The following is a 19,869-nucleotide window of genomic DNA, read 5'->3' on the forward strand; positions in this document are numbered from 1 at the left end:
TGATGTAAACAAGACAAACGTCTTTCTCTAGTCTGCATCTCCTTAACAATTGTGTGTATTGAGCCGTACTGTATTGTACCCATTCTGCAATCTGTTAAATAAAGTTTTCATTCATTCAGCAATGCATAGTCTATATAAATATGATAACACATCATAATTTATAAGGCTATTACAGCAATTAAAAGTTTGACGATGCCGATGTGTAAATTAGGGTATTTATACACTCTCAGGCCCAAAATGCTCTCAGCCAATCAGAGCCTGCTATTCTGCATGGATCGTCTTCTCTTCTCCCTGCCTGGAGGGTCGCGGGTGTCACAGAGCCCCCCTGACTCACAGAGCCTTCAAACCTCGGTACGAGCGCTGAAGGAGCTCAGACCCTCAGAGCGCTCACAGAACAGTGTTTGCAACCAGCCGTGCGCACAGAATCTGCAGAAGAGACCAACAGCATCAACAAGAGGAGGGCTCTTTTCTTTTACCTTTTTGCCATTCATCTGCTCTTTTGCAGGAATAGGGTGTTTAAAATCACCCGCGAGTGTTCGTTTTGTGAGCCCGATGTCTCGTTTTACCTAGATATTCACCTTGAGGTTCCGATTGGAGAACACAGCAGAAGACAAGACCAGAACTTTTCCTCGAGAGGGCCGTTCGGTCTGGAAGAAGAATGGGCATCAGACTCGTGTCGTTGTCCCTTGTGCTGCAGGTCCTCCTCGTAGCTCTGTCCACCACCGGACAAGACACGGGAGGCACGGGTGGCACACAGGAGGAGATCCCCGAGGGAGCCTCCACGCTGGCGTTCGTTTTTGACGTGACAGGCTCAATGTACGACGACCTGGTCCAGGTTATTGAAGGCGCATCCAAGATTTTGGAGACATCCCTAAGTAGACCGAAGAAAACCCTGTATAACTTCGCCCTGGTCCCGTTCCATGACCCAGGTAAAGCATGTGCATTTGAATTACACAACCATTATTGAGCAGCAACAGAGTTTTTCCTCAATGCATGGTGGTGATATGTGTTACTTTTTCTCCTGCAGACTTTCTGCACTTCACTTAAGTAAGTCAGTCAGTCACTGTGGGTTTATTTACTCCCTGTTTAGCAGACAAAAGCGCCACCTAAATGTGAGCAATCTAATAGTTTACTCACACTCCAGCCCTCTGGATGAGAACAGGGGGCATTGTCTCCGCGCACAGATGTTCAGCCTCGCTGTCACTATCATTAGCATTCCGCTCGGGTTAGTGTACGACTCGGACGGAGTTTGGTCTTCCTGGGAGCTGGATGATTATCATCATCATCATCATCATCATCATCATCATCATCACCACGCAGGTTAGCTGCTCTCATTCGGACGACCATAGGACCCATACAATATAGCCTGTCATTGCATTCATGATTGGATTATTTCACCATAATCTGAGCCTGTGGACTCCACCAGTAGATAATCTGAGCCTGTGGACTCCACCAGTAGATAATTTGAGCCTGTGGACTCCACCAGTAGATAATCTGAGCCTGTGGACTCCATCAGTAGATAATCTGAGCCTGTGGACTCCACCAGTAGATAATCTGAGCCTGTGGACTCCACCAGTAGATAATCTGAGCCTGTGGACTCCATCAGTAGATAATCTGAGCCTGTGGACTCCATCAGTAGATAATCTGAGCCTGTGGACTGCATCAGTAGATCATCTGAGCCGTGGACTCCACAATCTGAGCCTGTGGACTCCATCAGTAGATAATCTGAGCCTGTGGACTCCACCAGTAGATAATCTGAGCCTGTGGACTCCACCAGTAGATAATCTGAGCCTGTGGACTCCACCAGTAGATAATCTGAGCCTGTGGACTCCACCAGTAGATAATATGAGCCTGTGGACTCCACCAGTAGATAATCTGAGCCTGTGGACTCCATCAGTAGATAATCTGAGCCTGTGGACTCCATCAGTAGATAATCTGAGCCTGTGGGACTGCATCAGTAGATCATCTGAGCCGTGGACTCCACCAGTAGGATTTCCATCTGCTCGAAGGAGAGCTAGGTGACGCGTTTAGGTCACACACTCACAGCAATCCAACAACAATACTGGTATTGCATACATGATTGGACTGTTTTTAATCAACACGATTGATTATAGTTTATTAGGCATTTCCTTTATTAAACAGAAACCACGCGCAGGTGCATGTCCACCCATCCACCCATCCAATATTTTCTTTATAATTTTCCTCCTTGCATTTACAAATGTTCAAAGTAAGGGGAAACCACAACTTGGGTCATGGGAGCCCAGGCACTATATCATGGGTCTGTATTTGCATTCCTCGGAGAGGGAGGGAAGTCCCCGCACCTACTTCACAAACCGTAAACAAAAGCTGGCGTCATTGCATGGGGTTTGTGGTTTGTGTGCTGAAGTTGAGGTGAGAACTGAAGAGGTGTCGGTCAACAACGTTTGAGGTTGCGCGCTTGCAGACCAGTGCGCGCCTGGATCGCGCGCTCTCTAGAAAAATAGGCTACTCTGCTGGAGTGTGTGTGTTTCTGTGTGTGTTGAGAGAAGTGTGCGAGAGAGAGAGAGAAGGAAGATAGGAGGGTTGGAAATACATATAAAGAGAGATGATGATTGGAGAGAGAGAGCTGCAAGATAACTGGTTCTAAAACAACACCCAGGTGATACTTTGAATCCTTCACACTCTGACTGTGAGGATTCAAACGGAAAGGGGCATGACCCATTTTGGGTCCCAAACCATACTAGGATAATAATGTTACTTCCACTTTCATATACGCTGAAGTGTATTCTGTCATTATAGATGACACTGAGCTGCACTGGCACTGAAGGACAGAGGGAGAGAGAGAAGAACAGAGATGGGGAGAGAGAGAGAGAGAGAGAGAGAGAGAGAGAGAGAGAGAGAGAGATAAAGTAATTTTTTTGTCATGGATACACATTTGTGCTCCAACCCTCTGACTAAACTGCATTGTTGCTCAGATCTTGCCAGACACGGTAATGAGGTGACAGAGCACTGGCCGTTTTGAATGGTGAAAACCACAAGATGACGACAACAAAGAAACTACTTGCTACAAAACATACATATTCAGTGGAAATAATTAGATGTGATGTGATTTTGTGAAAACTACAATCTACTTAATCTTGAGGTTAAATGTGCAGTAAGTGGTTGCCATGGTACTAAGGAGGCATGCATGGTGGAAAAAAGGCATTTTTGTATCACAAAATCTTTCCCCTTTGACCAAATTAATCATTCCGTGTTGTCTGCAATTCACCAGTGACTTCAAATATGAAAGAGAAACGGTGAAATGTACGAAAGATTCTTAGATACGGATTACTCCCCGTCCAGAGAGATGGGGGTCAGGTCTTGTTAGTCCAGCGTTATCAAGATGGCGGCAGAGTGAACAGACTTCTCTTTGGACAGACTTTTGACCTCTCTCTGCCAAATACATTTTACATCCCCTGTCCTCATCGGAGCACGTAGGAATGCTTTGAAGCGATACTCAAACTGTGTCTGGGGTCATTAGATGTTACTACCAAGTTTCAAACCGAATCAAGTTTGAAGTGGATCGCCACAGCACTCTTTACAGTGACATAAAATCAGCGAAGACAAAATAGAGCGGGCTACTGCAGCAAGAGATTTCTGGGGATGAGAGAGCGGGAGAGAGAGAGAATGAATCTGAGGCGAGGAGAGAGATCAGTATTCCAGATGTGGGGTGCTCTCCTCTGCAAAAATTCCTGTATAATTCCTTGATCGTATAGCTTCGAGCTCCTCTCGCTCTGCGCCAATGAAAATAGGTTATATTTAACAAACGCTTGCGTTATTTGAAGTTTTCCCAAATAACGAATCCATTATCGTTAGTCTGTGCCTTTGAGGAATTTTATTTGTCATTAGAAAATGATGAATGGCGTGTGATGTGGGGCACCTTGGGTGAGAGAACGGGAGGAAATGAAATGATGATAGTGTGATAAGCTATGTAAAGGCCCAATCCTTAACTCCGCCCTTAACAAAACACTAGCTGCATTCGATCGGTATCTCGCTAAGTACCAGGGTGTTCTGCTTATAGTAGATTGAAATTGTGACTTTTCTACGAACAAATATAAGGAAATCTTTTGCACACCAATATGACATTTCTGCACACAGTTTGGACTTTTCTGCAGACCAATGTCCAGAGTTGTTGGGGAGAGACAGAGAGGAAGAAGGAAGAAAGGGAAGAAGAGAGAGAGATAATCTGGACTTTTCTCCACATACTGTAAATCAGACTTCTCTGTAGTAGTAGATGAACCCTAAAACTTGCTTCCAATTTATTTTTCTGCACACAAACTCCTTCCTGTGTATTTGTCCTTCGCAGAGTTAAGCCACGCACCCCCCCCCCACCCCCCGGTCCATTGACTCGCTCCTTTAAATGTTTATGAGGATGTCAGAATGTGTTTCTTTCAATCCCCCTGGGGATAGAGGAATGATTAGCACAGCAGGCTGGCTCAAGTCTACACTTCCTCTTAACGCTGTTGTCTCTCTGTCTGTTTCTCTCTCTCTCTCCCTCCCCCTCTCTCTCTCTCCCTCTTTATCTCTCTCTCCCTCTCTTTCTCTCCCTCCCCCTCTCTCTCCATCCCTCTCTATCTCCCTCTCTCTCCCTCCCCTCTCTCCCCTCTCTCTCTCCCTATCTCCCCCCTCTCTCTCCCTCTCTCTCCCCCCCCTCTCTCCCTCCCTGTCTATATCGCTCTCCTTCTCTCCCTCCCTCTCTCTCCCCATCTCTCTCCCCCTCTCTCTATCTCCATCTCTATCGCTCCTTTTCTCTTCCTCTCCATCCACCCTCTCTCTCTCTCTCCCCCTCTCTTTCTCTCCCTCTCTCTCCCTCCCTCTCCCCCTCTATCCCCCCTATCTCTCTCCCTCTCTCTCTCCCTCTCTCTCCCCCTTTCTCTCTCTCTCCCCCTCTCTCCCCTATCTCTCTCTCTCTCACTCTCTCTCCCTCCCTCTCTCTATCTCTCCCTCCCCCATCTCTTTATTTCTATTTTCCTAAGATGTTTTTTCTTCATACAGAGCTCTCTGTGCAGTTTATGATCTAAAAGCATCTTGCTGTGTTTTCTATCTATCTGACTGCAGCAGCGTGATATTGCAGGCCTCCTGTTTGCTTTGGCCACTTTTGAATCGGAGGCCTGAGCCCCCTGCTATTTATGCTGCAGTCTGACACCATAAACACAGCAGTGTGTGTGTTTGTGTGAGGTTGTGTGTGTGTGCGTGTGTGTGTGTTTGTGTGAGGTTGTGTGTGTGATTTGCATGTAACGTGTGTGTGTGTGAGTTGAGGATGTCGGGAGGAGTGCTGTGTGTGTGTGTGTGTGTGTGTGTGTGTGTGTGTGTGTGTGTGTGTGTGTGTGTGTGTGTGTGTGTGTGTGTGTGTGTGTGAGAGAGGTGAGGCTGTCAGGAGGGGTGTGTAGAGTACATGTGTGAGTGTGGTGAGTTGAGGATGTTGGGAGGAGTGTGTGTTTAATGTGTGTGTGTGTGTGTGTGTGTGTGTGTGTGTGTGTGTGTGTGTGTATGTGTGAGGCAAGTCAGGAGAATGCCTAGATATTGGGGTCAGGATTGTGTGGGAAGAGCACTCAGGAAGCCCCCCGCCCCAAACACACACACCTTTTCTCCATCCTGCAGAGAAAGAGAAAGAGAACGCAAGAGTATTCTTATGAGTCATTTTGTTTTGTGGGGTTGTATGTGTGTGTGTGTGTGCGTGTGTGTGTGTGCGTGCGTGCATGTGTTTTGCTTTAATAATCTGATCCCGCTGAGCACTGATACGGTCATGGAAGCATTATATCTGGGTTTCCTTGTTGCATTACCGCTTCCCATTTCTGCTTTAGCAGTAACTACCCTAGAGAGCTGTTTGACGAGGTTCCCATCTTTGCCCTCTTCTCAGCTTACCCTGCTGACGTCCTTACACACCATGATGCTTCCCATAAACACCACCTTGCTGTGAGAGGGTGTGTATGTCTCTTGTGTGTGTGTCTCCTGTGTGTGTGTCTCCTGTGTGTGTGTCTCCTGTGTGTGCTTGTGTACATGTTTTATTGGTTGAGATTGAGATGGGTCAAAGCACAGTGCCTCGGGTCAGTGGGAGAGTTAGCGCACTTTGCACACACACAAACACACACACATGGGCATACACACACACGGACACACACACACACACACACACACACACACACACACACACACACACACACACACACACACACACACACACGTAAGCATGTGCATGCATAACTAACCCTACAAACCAAGCAGAAAGGGATTAGACAACTATATTATTGGCTGCCTCCAATTTAAACCCAGCATACCATTATGTTATAGTGTCACAGTATTCCTGTACACAAAAACTAAACTAAAAACTAAAACTTTGACATTCTCCACAGTAAACCAATGAAAGCAATTACCTGTTGGAGCTGGTTTGCAATTATTTTGTGATCAGTCAGTGTGCATTACTGATTGATCTAAACCAGCTTGCTCACGTCATCAACAGAGTTTCAAGACTCAACTTTGAAATCTGCCAAAATCAACTTCATGGAGTTGGTTTGCAGTTCCCTTGTTACGTAACTGTCAATATAAATTATTGACTGATGGACTGCCTGGATGTATGACTGACTGATCTGCCTGATTGACTGATATCAGCTTGCCCACATCAAGACAATTAGACTTTGACTTTGAAACTTTCCAAATGAAACAAACTAAAAAGTTTATGATTCCTTTGTTATCACGTGCTTGTTCCAGTGTTCCAGCAATGCAGTGCAATGCTATTTGGCTGACTGACATCTGCTTGCTTTGGCTGAAACCATGGGAATCCACCCATTCATACCAGAGCTCCATGGCCACAGCTCGCCATCTTCAGCGATAGTTCCGCATCTGATCTATTGTCTCTACATGTGATCGGAACGGAGGAGCAGAATCTCTTGTTGACCAGTGCGGAGAAATAGCTTCTGGTGTGACCAGCCAGGCTCCACCTCGCTCCAGTCTCTGGTGTCAGTCAGCTTGTACTGTATGGACAGAAACTTGACCCCATTGACTTTGCATTGGTTTGTGGCTTAACTACCGGAGCTAGTATGAGTAACAGCATGGATCGTGCTGAGAAAGGACTCTACCAATCAACATCATCATTGGTAAGTAAGCAATAGGGCTAGGGGTCCAAAAATTGGAATTAAATCTTTAACATCTCACTGTGTGAAATGCAGAAAACAAAGTGGATTTGCATGTTTACACATAGCTCTTGGCATCAGGTTTTAGTATTGCGGAAATTATCTTGATATAGATACCACATTTTAAACCCATATCCGATACTAGTAGTGCATCCCTGCTTAAACACCATCCCTGCTTCTCTATCCTTGACTAATTTAACTGACAGTGACAACTATTCACTTTGTCTGATAACTTCAGAATTCACTATTTTGAGACAACCGATGTCCTCTTGGAGTATCAACCACAGCAGGTTTTGAGGTTATTCGCGGTGGTGACAAGCTGGGATGGGTGGGTCAGATACAATGTCAAGTGAATCAGTGGACTGGAAAATGATTTTTAGTTGCATAAGATCGTAAACGTTGTTAGTGTGTTATTGTATTGGTCTGGTGTATCTCTTTGTGGTGGGCTTGTTTGACATTGTGGTGGGCCTTGAGCCTAAAAGAAAACATCCCCAACTGCCCCTTCAAAACAAGGTGGAAAACTGGAAACAACAGGCATCGATGAAAATGTCCACTACTCTTGTGGTCCGATGGATGTTTTTCTGTTTAAAGCGTCCTTTAGTGGTACCGTAACAACCCTTAAAACAACCATATTGTGGTGGGCTGGCCACAACTAAATCTATATGTATGGGGGTAAAATGGGGTTAACTGCCACCAGTTCCTGCCTCCCGCTATGTGCTCTGGGAGATTGGTTCCGCTGTGTTGATAGCCATCCCTGCTTCTCCCTCCCTGCCAAGTCATCTGTGGTTGGGGCGGAGAAGGACCAAAGCTGAGGGTGTGCGGTGATGTGGGGTGATGACGGGATATCTTATACCCCCTTCAACAGGATCAAAGACCGTCATCTCACAACTCCCTTTGTTAGCCTTTTTTAACCCCTTCCTACCCGATCTTTTGTTTTCTTCTTCTTCTACTACTACTACCACTACTACAGGACACCGCTTTTTTGTTTGAACCGCCCCACCCATGCGAGATTACAGAGAGCCCTGCATTTAGCCGGACAGAGTCAATAATGATGCTATTAGGCAGGAATGCCACGAGGAGGAGGTGGAGGGAGGGAGGGAGGGAGGGTTCTTCAAGGATCAGACGTAGCGCGAGCGAGGAGTGTGGCTACAGTGGACCTCTGAGCGTTTCATCTTCCAAAATGACCTGGCCCGGAATATTAAGACAGCCTTTAATTTTTAGGGCTGTGCCGGTGGTGAGACATGCCCTGCGGTGCTCCGAGAGAGCAATAGTTTTCAACTCCATTTAGCTTTGTAGTCTGTGCTCCTCTCAGCTTTCATCTCAGGAGCTCACTCATACCTGAAGGCTGCTTTAGCAACATGTTCTTAGGAACATACTCATACCTGAAGGCTGCTTTAGCAACATGTTCTCAGGAACGTACTCATACCTGAAGGCTGCTTTAGCAACATGTTCATAGGAACGTACTCATACCTGAAGGCTGCTTTAGCAACATGTTCTCAGGAACATACTCATACCTGAAGGCTGCTTTAGCAACATGTTCTCAGGAACATATACTCATACCTGAAGGCTGCTTTAGCAACATGTTCTCAGGAACATACTCATACCTGAAGGCTGCTTTAGCAACATGTTCTCAGGAACATACTCATACCTGAAGGCTGCTTTAGCAACATGTTCTCAGGAACATACTCATACCTGAAGGCTGCTTTAGCAACATGTTCTCAGGAACGTACTCATACCTGAAGACTGCTTTAGCAACATGTTCTTAGGAACGTACTCATACCTGAAGGCTGCTTTAGCAACATGTTCTCAGGAACGTACTCATACCTGAAGACTGCTTTAGCAACATGTTCTCAGGAACGTACTCATACCTGAAGGCTGCTTTAGCAACATGTTCTCAGGAACATACTCATACCTGAAGGCTGCTTTAGCAACATGTTCTCAGGAACATACTCATACCTGAAGACTGCTTTAGCAACATGTTCTTAGGAACATACTCATACCTGAAGTAGGGCTGGGCGATATGGAAAAAAATCATATCGCGATAACGATATGATAATTTTATTTTATTTCTCGATATCGATAATTATCGAATTGTTATAAGTATAAATTTTTTTTATTTTTTTTATTTTTTTTAACAACAGATGTATGTTTATTTTGCAGCAATTCTTTGTCATTGCCGCCATCTTTAGTGTTACATCCCCTCACACTCCAGTTCTCAGGCTGCAGCTGGTTTAAAAGCTAAAGTAAACCGGCTTCTCTGCTGGCTGTGGCTCCAGAGGAGTTGAACAGTTCTGGCTCTGCTAGTTTATTTTCGATCTTTTGGCGCTTTTTTGGTGGACAAACCACCGCACATGTGCACTGTGACTCGTGACTGGAGTCTAGTTCTGCTAGCACACATAGCCTACTGTGTACAGACGGTTTCAAAATGTATTTTAAATTAGAAAGCAAACAAAATAAATGGACAAGAGAAAAAGAAATCTGAATTTGGTCAGTATTGTCATTTGGACAAGCAAAGCCATTACTTTAAGTTGCAGGCAAGAAAGATAAGTCTGTCCACTGTCTCTGGTTTTAAAACTGCCCTGTTGCAGGTAAAAAAAAAAAAAAAAAAAAAAACGATTTTTCGATTTTTTTTTAATTTCGATATTCGATATCGATTATTAAAATATATCGCGATATTTATCGTTATATCGCCCAGCCCTAACCTGAAGGCTGCTTTAGCAACATGTTCTTAGGAACGTACTCATACCTGAAGGCTGCTTTAGCAACATGTTCTCAGGAACATACTCATACCTGAAGGCTGCTTTAGCAACATGTTCTTAGGAACGTACTCATACCTGAAGGCTGCTTTAGCAACATGTTCTTAGGAACGTACTCATACCTGAAGGCTGCTTTAGCAACATGTTCTTAGGAACGTACTCATACCTGAAGGCTGCTTTAGCAACATGTTCTCAGGAACGTACTCATACCTGAAGGCTGCTTTATCAACATGTTCTCAGGAACATACTCATACCTGAAGGCTGCTTTAGCAACATGTTCATAGGAACATACTCATACCTGAAGGCTGCTTTAGCAACATGTTCATAGGAACGTACTCATACCTGAAGGCTGCTTTAGCAACATGTTCTCAGGAACGTACTCATACCTGAAGGCTGCTTTAGCAACATGTTCTCAGGAATATACTCATACCTGAAGGCTGCTTTAGCAACATGTTCTCAGGAACATACTCATACCTGAAGGCTGCTTTAGCAACATGTTCTCAGGAACATACTCATACCTGAAGGCTGCTTTAGCAACATGTTCTTAGGAACGTACTCATACCTGAAGGCTGCTTTAGCAATATGTTCTTAGGAACGTACTCATACCTGAAGACTGCTTTAGCAACATGTTCTTAGGAACATACTCATACCTGAAGGCTGCTTTAGCAACATGTTCTTAGGAACGTACTCATACCTGAAGGCTGCTTTAGCAACATGTTTACATTTTTTACATTTACATTTAGTCATTTAGCTGACGCTTTTATCCAAAGCGACTTACAAGTTCTGTACGACAAGCCATCAGGAAGGGCACAACTCTATCAGCTGAGCAACAATGTTCATCAAAGTGTTGAGTGCTACAGTGTAGGTTAGTTTATTAGGACAAGTGCATGACAGTACGGTTAGTTAGGGTTAGATTTTTTTATTGTTTTTTTTTTTTTTTTAATTCAGATAATGGTTGAAGAAGTGCGTCTTTAGTCGACGGCGAAAGATTGGACGTGATTCGGCTGTCCTAACTGGGGTGGGTAGTTCATTCCACCATTGTGGGGCAAGGACTGAGAATAGGCGACTTCTCTTTGATGACCCTCCCGGAGCTTGGATAGGAGTAGGTCTGAGGCGGCCAGAAGATGCAGAGCGTAGGGGTCTTGAGGGTGTGTAGTTAGAGACCATTGACCGGAGGTAGGCGGGAGCGGTTCCCTTTGCCGCACGGTATGCTAGGTCGAGGGCCTTGAAGCGGATTCGTGCAGCAATGGGGAGCCAGTGCAGGTCCCTAAGAAGTGGGGTGACATGGGCCGACTTCGGTAGGTTTGAGATCAGGCGGGCCGCTGCGTTCTGAATGAGTTGAAGAGGCTTAGTGGCAGTGGCCGGGAGGCCAGCGAGCAGTGCATTGCAGTAGTCGAGGCGGGAGATGACTGTTGATTGGACGAGGAGTTGGGTGGCTTCTTTTGTCAGGAAGGGGCGTATCCTTCTGACGTTGCTCAGGAGGAATCGGCAGGTTCTGGTCGTCGCTGCGATGTGAGCAGAGAAGTTCAACTGGTCGTCGAGGACAACACCAAGGTTCTTGGCGGTCGGGGACGCAGTCACAGCTGTATTCTCGACTGTGATTGAAAGGTCGGTTAGGGGGGAGGATTTGGCCGGCAGGTGGAGCAATTCTGTTTTGCTTAGGTTCAGTTTGAGGTGGTTGGACGTCATCCAGGCTGAGATGTCGGACAGACAGGCCGAGATCCGCTCAGAGACGTGGATATCTGAGGGAGGGAAGGAGAGGAAGAGTTGAGTATCGTCGGCATAACAATGGTAGGAGAAGCCATGAGACGTGATAATGTTACCCAGTGATTTAGTGTAGAGGGAGAAGAGAAGGGGTCCTAAAACCGAGCCCTGGGGGACACCCGTCCGCAGGGGGCGGGTGGCCGACAGGGTCCCTCTCCATGACACTTGGTAGGAGCGGTCATTGAGGTATGATGACAGCCATGTCAGCGCAGAGCCAGCCACTCCCATTCCTGCGAGGGCCGCAAGGAGGATCTGGTGGTTGACTGTGTCGAAGGCTGCAGATAGATCTAGGAGAATCAGGACAGAGGAGAGGCCTTTCGCTTTTGCTAAGTGAAGTGCCTCTGTGACCGCAATGAGGGCTGTCTCTGTGGAGTGACCAGTCCTGAAGCCTGACTGATTAGGGTCTAGGAGGTCATTCTGTAAGAGATAAGCAGTAAGTTGGTTGGATACAGCACGTTCAAGTGTTTTAGAAAGGAAGGAGAGAAGAGAGACAGGACGGTAGTTGCCTATGACGGTAGGGTTCAGGGTTGGTTTTTTTATGAGCGGCGTGACTCTGGCTTGTTTTAGGGAGGTGGGGACCACCCCCGAGTTGAGTGAGGAGTTGATGGTTGCAGTTAGGAATGGGAGGATGTCTGGTGCTATGGTCTGGAGGAGTGGGGAGGGTAGCTGGTCCAGCTGGCAAGTAGTCGGACGGTTTGACGTTACCAGTGTCAGGGTCTCTGCTTCTGTAATGGGAGAGAAAGATGACAGAGTGAAGGATGAGGTTCTCGATTCAGCATTTGGAATGGGTGGGGGTTGGGAGAAGGAGCTGCGGATGTTCTCCACTTTTTCCTCAAAGAAGATCGCAAAGTCTTCGGCAGAGAAAGATGAGGGAGGGGGGGGTGGGGGGGGAGTGAGGAGGGAGGACATGGTAGCATGCAGTTTGCGAAGATTCTTGGCAGAGGCCTCGATCCTATGGTGGAAGAAAGAAGCTTTGGCATTAGTGATGGTTTTGGAGAATGTTAACAAGAGGTTGTGATATGTGTCGATGTCAGCAGTGAGGCGTGACTTTCTATACTTCCTTTCAGCTGCTCTCAGGACCTGTCTTTGTTCTCTCACTGGATCTGTCAGCCATGGACTGGGTGGGGAACGGCGGGCAGGTTTCTCAACGAGGGGACAGAGCTTGTCGAAGGAGGTTGCAAGGGCTGAAAGGAGGGTGGAGGTTGCCATCTCTGTGGAGAGAGCAGAGAAGGTGTCACTCAAAGGTAGAGCGGATAGTATGTCAGAGGAGAGGGTGGAGGGGGATAGGGAGGGCAGGTTGCGTCTGAGTGAGACTGTTTGAGTTGGGGTGAAGACCTTTCGGTTAAGCATGAGAGTTAGTGAGAAGGATATGAAGGAATGGTCAGATACATGTAGGGGAGTTACCGTGGTGTTAATGATGCTGGAGTTACGGGAAAATATGAGATCCAAGGAGTTGCCTGCTTTGTGGGTGGGAGGCATGGCAGTGGGAGTCAGGTCAAACGATTGTAGGAGGGAGACTACTATGACTGACTGAGATGAGTCAGGCAGGTTGAAGTCGCCCAGTAGAAGGAGAGGGGTACCATCTTCCGGTAAGGAGCTAAGAAGCATGTCCAGCTCATCTGTGAAGTGATCGAGTGTACCTGGAGGGCGGTAGAGTGTAACAATGGTGAGATTGAAAGGATTAGAGACAGATACTGCATGATATTCGAGAGAGGAGAGTGACAGTTCTGGGAGTGGTGTTACGTTTGTAGCCCATGAAGGAGATGTCATGAGGGCAGTGCCTCCACCCCGTCTGGAAGGTCGAGGTGTGTGAGTGAAGTTATAGTTTGTAGATAATGCTGCAGGTGTTGATGAGTTATTGGGGGTTATCCAGGTCTCAGTTAGAGCCAGGAGCTGCAGATTTAGACTATGGGCGTAGGCAGTAATGAAGTCAGCTTTCTTGACTGCTGATTGACAATTCCATAAGCCTCCCCGTACTGTGACAGGTGTATTAGTGGCTGTAGGAGGGTAGGAGAGATTAGCCGGGTTGCTAGCAAACTGGCGTGGATGGGTAGAGTCAGTTCTGGAGGAGCAGATTGTGGATATAGGTATGAGACACATTGTCTTGTCAAGAGTGGCAGGGAGGAAGTAGAGAGATAGCAGTGTGGGAGGGAAATATAGGATTATGGTGTACTTAGCACTGGGTGGATCGGTGGATCCCTCGGCAGAGAACTCCAGGAAAACTCCTCCTCTTTGTCCCTCTTCGTTTCTCGACGCTTCGCTGACGCTACACCAGCAAGCCTTTAAATCACTATCACTATCACTATCACTAATTAGTGCTGTCTTAACACCTGGCCCTTAATGGGGGCACTTAACAAAACAAAATGGCCGTTTTAAACACGCCCCTTTAATCAAGTCAGCTGGTTCCTCACTTTTAAGATTCACTAATAAACTTAAAATGGCTTACCCTAGTTTTCAGTATAAAGCAATGTTTCTCAGTGAGTGTGTCCTGTCCTTCCTTAACAGAGCCCAGTACAGAGTGATTTCAACACAGTGTGGACCTCTGCTTTTAAACAGGGCAGGCTCTTAATGGCTCACTCAGCAAATCAGATGCTACTAGTAAACAGGAAACAGTCCCTTAATGGGGGCACTTAACTAAACAAAATGGCCGTTTTAAACACGCCCCTTTAATCAAGTCAGCTGGTTCCTCACTTTTAAGATTCACTAATAAACTTAAAATGGCTTACCCTAGTTTTCAGTATAAAGCAATGTTTCTCAGTGAGTGTGTCCTGTCCTTCCTTAACAGAGCCCAGTACAGAGTGATTTCAACACAGTGTGGACCTCTGCTTTTAAACAGGGCAGGCTCTTAATGGCTCACTCAGCAAATCAGATGCTACTAGTAAACAGGAAACAGTCCCTTAATGGGGGCACTTAACTAAACAAAATGGCCGTTTTAAACACGCCCCTTTAATCAAGTCAGCTGGTTCCTCACTTTTAAGATTCACTAATAAACTTAAAATGGCTTACCCTAGTTTTCAGTATAAAGCAATGTTTCTCAGTGAGTGTGTCCTGTCCTTCCTTAACAGAGCCCAGTACAGAGTGATTTCAACACAGTGTGGACCTCTGCTTTTAAACAGGGCAGGCTCTTAATGGCTCACTCAGCAAATCAGATGCTACTAGTAAACAGGAAACAGTCCCTTAATGGGGGCACTTAACTAAACAAAATGGCCGTTTTAAACACGCCCCTTTAATCAAGTCAGCTGGTTCCTCACTTTTAAGATTCACTAATAAACTTAAAATGGCTTACCCTAGTTTTCAGTATAAAGCAATGTTTCTCAGTGAGTGTGTCCTGTCCTTCCTTAACAGAGCCCAGTACAGAGTGATTTCAACACAGTGTGGACCTCTGCTTTTAAACAGGGCAGGCTCTTAATGGCTCACTCAGCAAATCAGATGCTACTAGTAAACAGGAAACAGTCCCTTAATGGGGGCACTTAACTAAACAAAATGGCCGTTTTAAACACGCCCCTTTAATCAAGTCAGCTGGTTCCTCACTTTTAAGATTCACTAATAAACTTAAAATGGCTTACCCTAGTTTTCAGTATAAAGCAATGTTTCTCAGTGAGTGTGTCCTGTCCTTCCTTAACAGAGCCCAGTACAGAGTGATTTCAACACAGTGTGGACCTCTGCTTTTAAACAGGGCAGGCTCTTAATGGCTCACTCAGCAAATCAGATGCTACTAGTAAACAGGAAACAGTCCCTTAATGGGGGCACTTAACTAAACAAAATGGCCGTTTTAAACACGCCCCTTTAATCAAGTCAGCTGGTTCCTCACTTTTAAGATTCACTAATAAACTTAAAATGGCTTACCCTAGTTTTCAGTATAAAGCAATGTTTCTCAGTGAGTGTGTCCTGTCCTTCCTTAACAGAGCCCAGTACAGAGTGATTTCAACACAGTGTGGACCTCTGCTTTTAAACAGGGCAGGCTCTTAATGGCTCACTCAGCAAATCAGATGCTACTAGTAAACAGGAACGTACTCATACCTGAAGGCTGCTTTAGCAACATGTTCTCAGGAACATACTCATACCTGAAGGCTGCTTTAGCAACATGTTCTCAGGAACGTACTCATACCTGAAGGCTGCTTTAGCAACATGTTCTCAGGAACGTACTCATACCTGAAGGCTGCTTTAGCAACATGTTCTCAGGAACAAGGCTGCTTTAGCAACATGTTCTCAGGAACATACTCATACGTGAAGGCTGTTTAGCAACATGTTCTTAGGAGCAACATGTTCAGATTATCTATACTAAGTTCTGCATTTTCTGGGCGAAAAGCTTTCAAGATTCCAACACTAATTATGGAGATTAGAGAAAACATCTTTGGTATCTTGGATAATTGGTAGATGATTGGGTTTGGGTATATTGTTTGACATGGTATGGAACGAATAACCCTATATACCCATCCTGGTCATTCCTCAGATATTTCCTACAGACATATCGTCATCATCTCAGCCATCTTAGGTATGCTACCTTCCAGGCTTGGCTGATCTTACCATACATCTGACCCATTCTGAGGCTCTATCCTGGGGTCCCAGGAGTTCATGCGTCCCGGGGGCTCTGTGACAGCACCGTCTGCACTTTAAACGTTGTTATGATTGGATAATGAGATATACCATGACCTTTTTGTAACACAAGGCTGCGTTTCGTGAGGTCCCAGCATCCCTCAGGCCACTGTCTGAACATTGAGGCCTGAACTTGAGATGGCGGTGGTGGGGGGTTCGTGGGACGGTGGGGGAGAGAGGTGGACGGATGAAGGCAGGGATGGATGGATGGAGGGAGATGGGGGGGGTAAAGGATGATACATATCTGGTAGTGATTTGAGACTTGAAACAGAGGAAGAAAGAAGAAAAGTTTAATAAAATAATAAACAAAAGGAAGATAAAAGGAAGATTAAAGGGGAGCTCCAGTAGCTCACCGCGTACCTCGAGCGCTATTTCGGCTCCGGGGACAACCGTGCTCGTCACGGATCTGGGGTTAGCAAGTTCGATTCCCGGACTGCAGCCGTATCTTTCTCAGAGTGTCTTCCCCCCATCTGTACCCATTAAAACCTGTTTCTGTCGGTCATTCTTGACCAGAAAAAATGCGATAAACGCAAAAAAGAGCCAGCGGAATGGCCAAAGTAAAAAAAAAAAAAAAAAGGAAGATTAAATAAATATTTACTCATCCATCCCTTGCTTATTAGGAAACATAATTTACGTTTTTTCTTTCTAAGGAAATAATGAAACTCAAATCATTCTGGCCTTTGTGGAGTTTTCTTATTGGAGAATCACCAGTTTCTACTGTTTGATGAGTGCCACCAGCTTCAATGTTTGATATCCAGAAAATTGGACAAATTAGAAATTGGGCTTTAATCTGCCTTTTAACTGTATTTGTCATTGTCATTAAATGTGACAAGTTGAGGTTGAACTCTCTGAACCGCGTTGAAGGCAAAAGCAGAGGAATCTGACCTCTACCCTCTACTTGTTTATGGAACACGAATTGTGTTGCATAGCGGTATGTTTTACTACTTGTCAAAATTGTTGTGTTTTTGAACCTGTTCTGAGGTCAGACCTGACCTAGGCTGAACTGTTTCAGGGTGTCCCAACACCACAAGCAACTACACTCAGTCGCTGGTCGTCTAATCCTCTATGGGAGCTGAGCATCCAAGGCATGTTGGGTCATTATGACAAGTCCTGTGATCGTTAGCTGCCAAGTACAACAGTTTTAAACCAGTAGCCTTTTTAGTTTTTAACCTTTATTTACCGAGGGTTGATTGACCGAGTGTGTAATGTATGCTCTTTTTCAGCAACGCCCTGCTTCATACTCAATTCCACACGTCACACCTGGGAGCTGCCCTGTATTTATAACCACTGAGCAGCTCCACTGGAGAAGCTGGGGGTTAAGTGCCTTGCTCAAGGAGACTTCAGCAGAGAGCGCTATTCATTCTGTCGGTCCTGGATTTGAACCACCGACATTCTGGTCACCAGCCTGCTGCTGAGATCCCTAGGCCACTGCTTCCCCGGCCACGCCCTCCATGCCCTCCATCCATGCTTCCATGCCCTCTTGGGAATCCAGGGACCCATTTTAATCTGTCGGCGACCAACATTTGGGTCTTGACCTGGTCTTTGAAAACTCTGGCCTAAAATGTGAAGAGATGGGTTCCAGCTGCTTGCTTGCCGAGCTACGGTAACTACGGCAACTACAGACTCGTATGTCAGGTTTTTTGGCCAGTCAGCATGTGCCGTAAAGTGCCTTATTAACCATAATAATAGGCAGGACCCCCGCTACACTTATGCTGTCGCCCCTCCAATAAGGGCTTTCCTCAAATCCACATTTTTACTGTCAAATTAGAGCCTGAAGATTGATGTCTAGACGATAGCCATCAAGGAGAGATTATTCTTATAGGATCCTTTTTTTCTGCACAGATTTCATTAGATTTTATTGTATTTCGGTCATACTTTTGGAATCTGGAACACTCATTTGGAACACGTTAGAATAATATTACCTCCATACGCAAACAGTTGCCAAAAGGGGAACATTCCCATGGCTTTGGTAAGACGTGAGTTCACGTTGGCTGGTCTTTTGAGAGACTGCGTGTCTCTACCATGTAAGCTGTTCATGTCCAGTTTAGTTAAAACATGTGTCAGAAGGGCCTGCGCTGCTGTGTGCAGAATGACATACAGTATACCGCGTTTCACATGGACCGTAAAAGCTGGTGTGATGCGGTTTCTCTCCGTTCTTGGCAGGCAGTTTTAAAGGCTTTGGTGGTTTGAAGTGCTGTGGTGTGTGTGTGTGTGTGTGTGTGTGTGTGTGTGTGTGTGTGTGTGTGTGTGTGTGTGTTAAGGCTGTCCCCGAACCCTGTTTTTAGGGTTCAAACGTTCGCCAGGGTTTATCGAACGAACGTTCGAACGTTCGTTTAAAAAAAAATTTATAAAATTTTTTTTTAATGAATTTCTTTTTAAATGTTTGTAATAATATATATATATTTTTTTTATTGTATTATTATAGATCCTACGGAGGGCGGCATTGCATAGTCTATTGGTGAAAAACATGTTGTTTACAGTGGTGGCTGTTCATGTAAACATGTAATTAAACAAAGCACTCAGAAGAAAATAAACAAGCTACTGCATCAAAGTTACTACTTATGATAAACAATAGCCCTTGCACACCGCAGTCACGTAAGGGGCTAGATAAACAAAGGCATTCGTTTTGTGGCATTAACGTTATATAGTTAGTGTTACACGTTCAATAACATCAGCATATTATTTACCCAAACATAGCAAGTAGCAAGCACTCGTCCTCAGAGTCTGGCTATTCCCATCATGTCACTGCCATTGGCTCCGCGCCGCGCTCTCACCGGCCGTCTTACCCCACGGATGCGCGCCCGTCCTGGGCATCGGTAAGTGGGAGCACCATGCGCCCCAGCCGTCCCCTTGGGCTTCCGTTGCTCATAAGAGCCCTAAGTTGTACCCATTCTGCAGTCTGTTAATAAAGTTTTCAATCAGACACATGTATAGAAAGGCTTTGTTTTATTATAACATTCGTTGCAGTAAAATCATTATGACTCGTTTGGTCATCCTCATCTACGTTCTCAGCGGGGAGCTAACGTATTAGCTACGGTAAGTCTGTTGTGCTTCTCGCAAGCAGATCAATGGCGGCATTGCCGGAAGTAAAAAACTAATAAACGCTTGCCGATTGGTGGTAACAGCAGAGGCGGGTGCAAGCGGTGTGACGTAATTGGCAGAATCGCCTGTCAATCAAAATTGTTCTATTGCATTGGTTGAGAGCTTTGGTTGAGACAATAGTATCCAGCTACAGCCCGGCAGACCATACTGGTTGAGCCGAGCGCCGCCTCTTCACATCGCTTCAACCCCGTGTGCCTCCTTTATTTTTTTTTCACCGAACGTTCGAACCCATTAATTAAAGTCCGAATGTCAGCGTAACAAACGAACGTTCGAACGTTCGAACGTTCGGGCTCAGCCTTAGTGTGTGTGTGTCTGTGTGTGTGTGTGTGTGTGTGTGTGTGTGTGTGTGTGTGTGTGTGTGTGTGTGTGTGTGTGTGTGTGTGTGTGTGTGTGTGTGTGTGTCAGCATGTGTGTGTGTGCAAGTATGTGTGTGTGTGTGTGTGTGTGTCAGCATATGTGCGTGTGTGTGTATGTGTACATTTGTATGTATTTGTGTGTGTGCA

General features: G+C 45.7%; 1 protein-coding gene across 1 annotated transcript in view; it reads left to right on the forward strand.

Annotated features, from left to right (window-relative positions):
* Nucleotides 1-658: 658 nt before the first annotated feature.
* Nucleotides 659-19,869, forward strand: part of hmcn1 (hemicentin 1) — a gene marked incomplete at its 5' end in the record, with an annotated part of 337,372 nt that continues 318,161 nt past the window's right edge. The window contains one exon of the mRNA XM_084311219.1: nt 659-929. Coding sequence (XP_084167345.1) covers nt 659-929 — 271 coding nt within the window. The remainder of the gene's footprint in view (nt 930-19,869) is intronic.

Source organism: Notolepis coatsorum (genome assembly GCF_963971535.1).
Source record: "Notolepis coatsorum genome assembly, chromosome: 3".
In the NCBI taxonomy this organism is placed as follows: Eukaryota; Metazoa; Chordata; class Actinopteri; order Aulopiformes; family Paralepididae; genus Notolepis; species Notolepis coatsorum.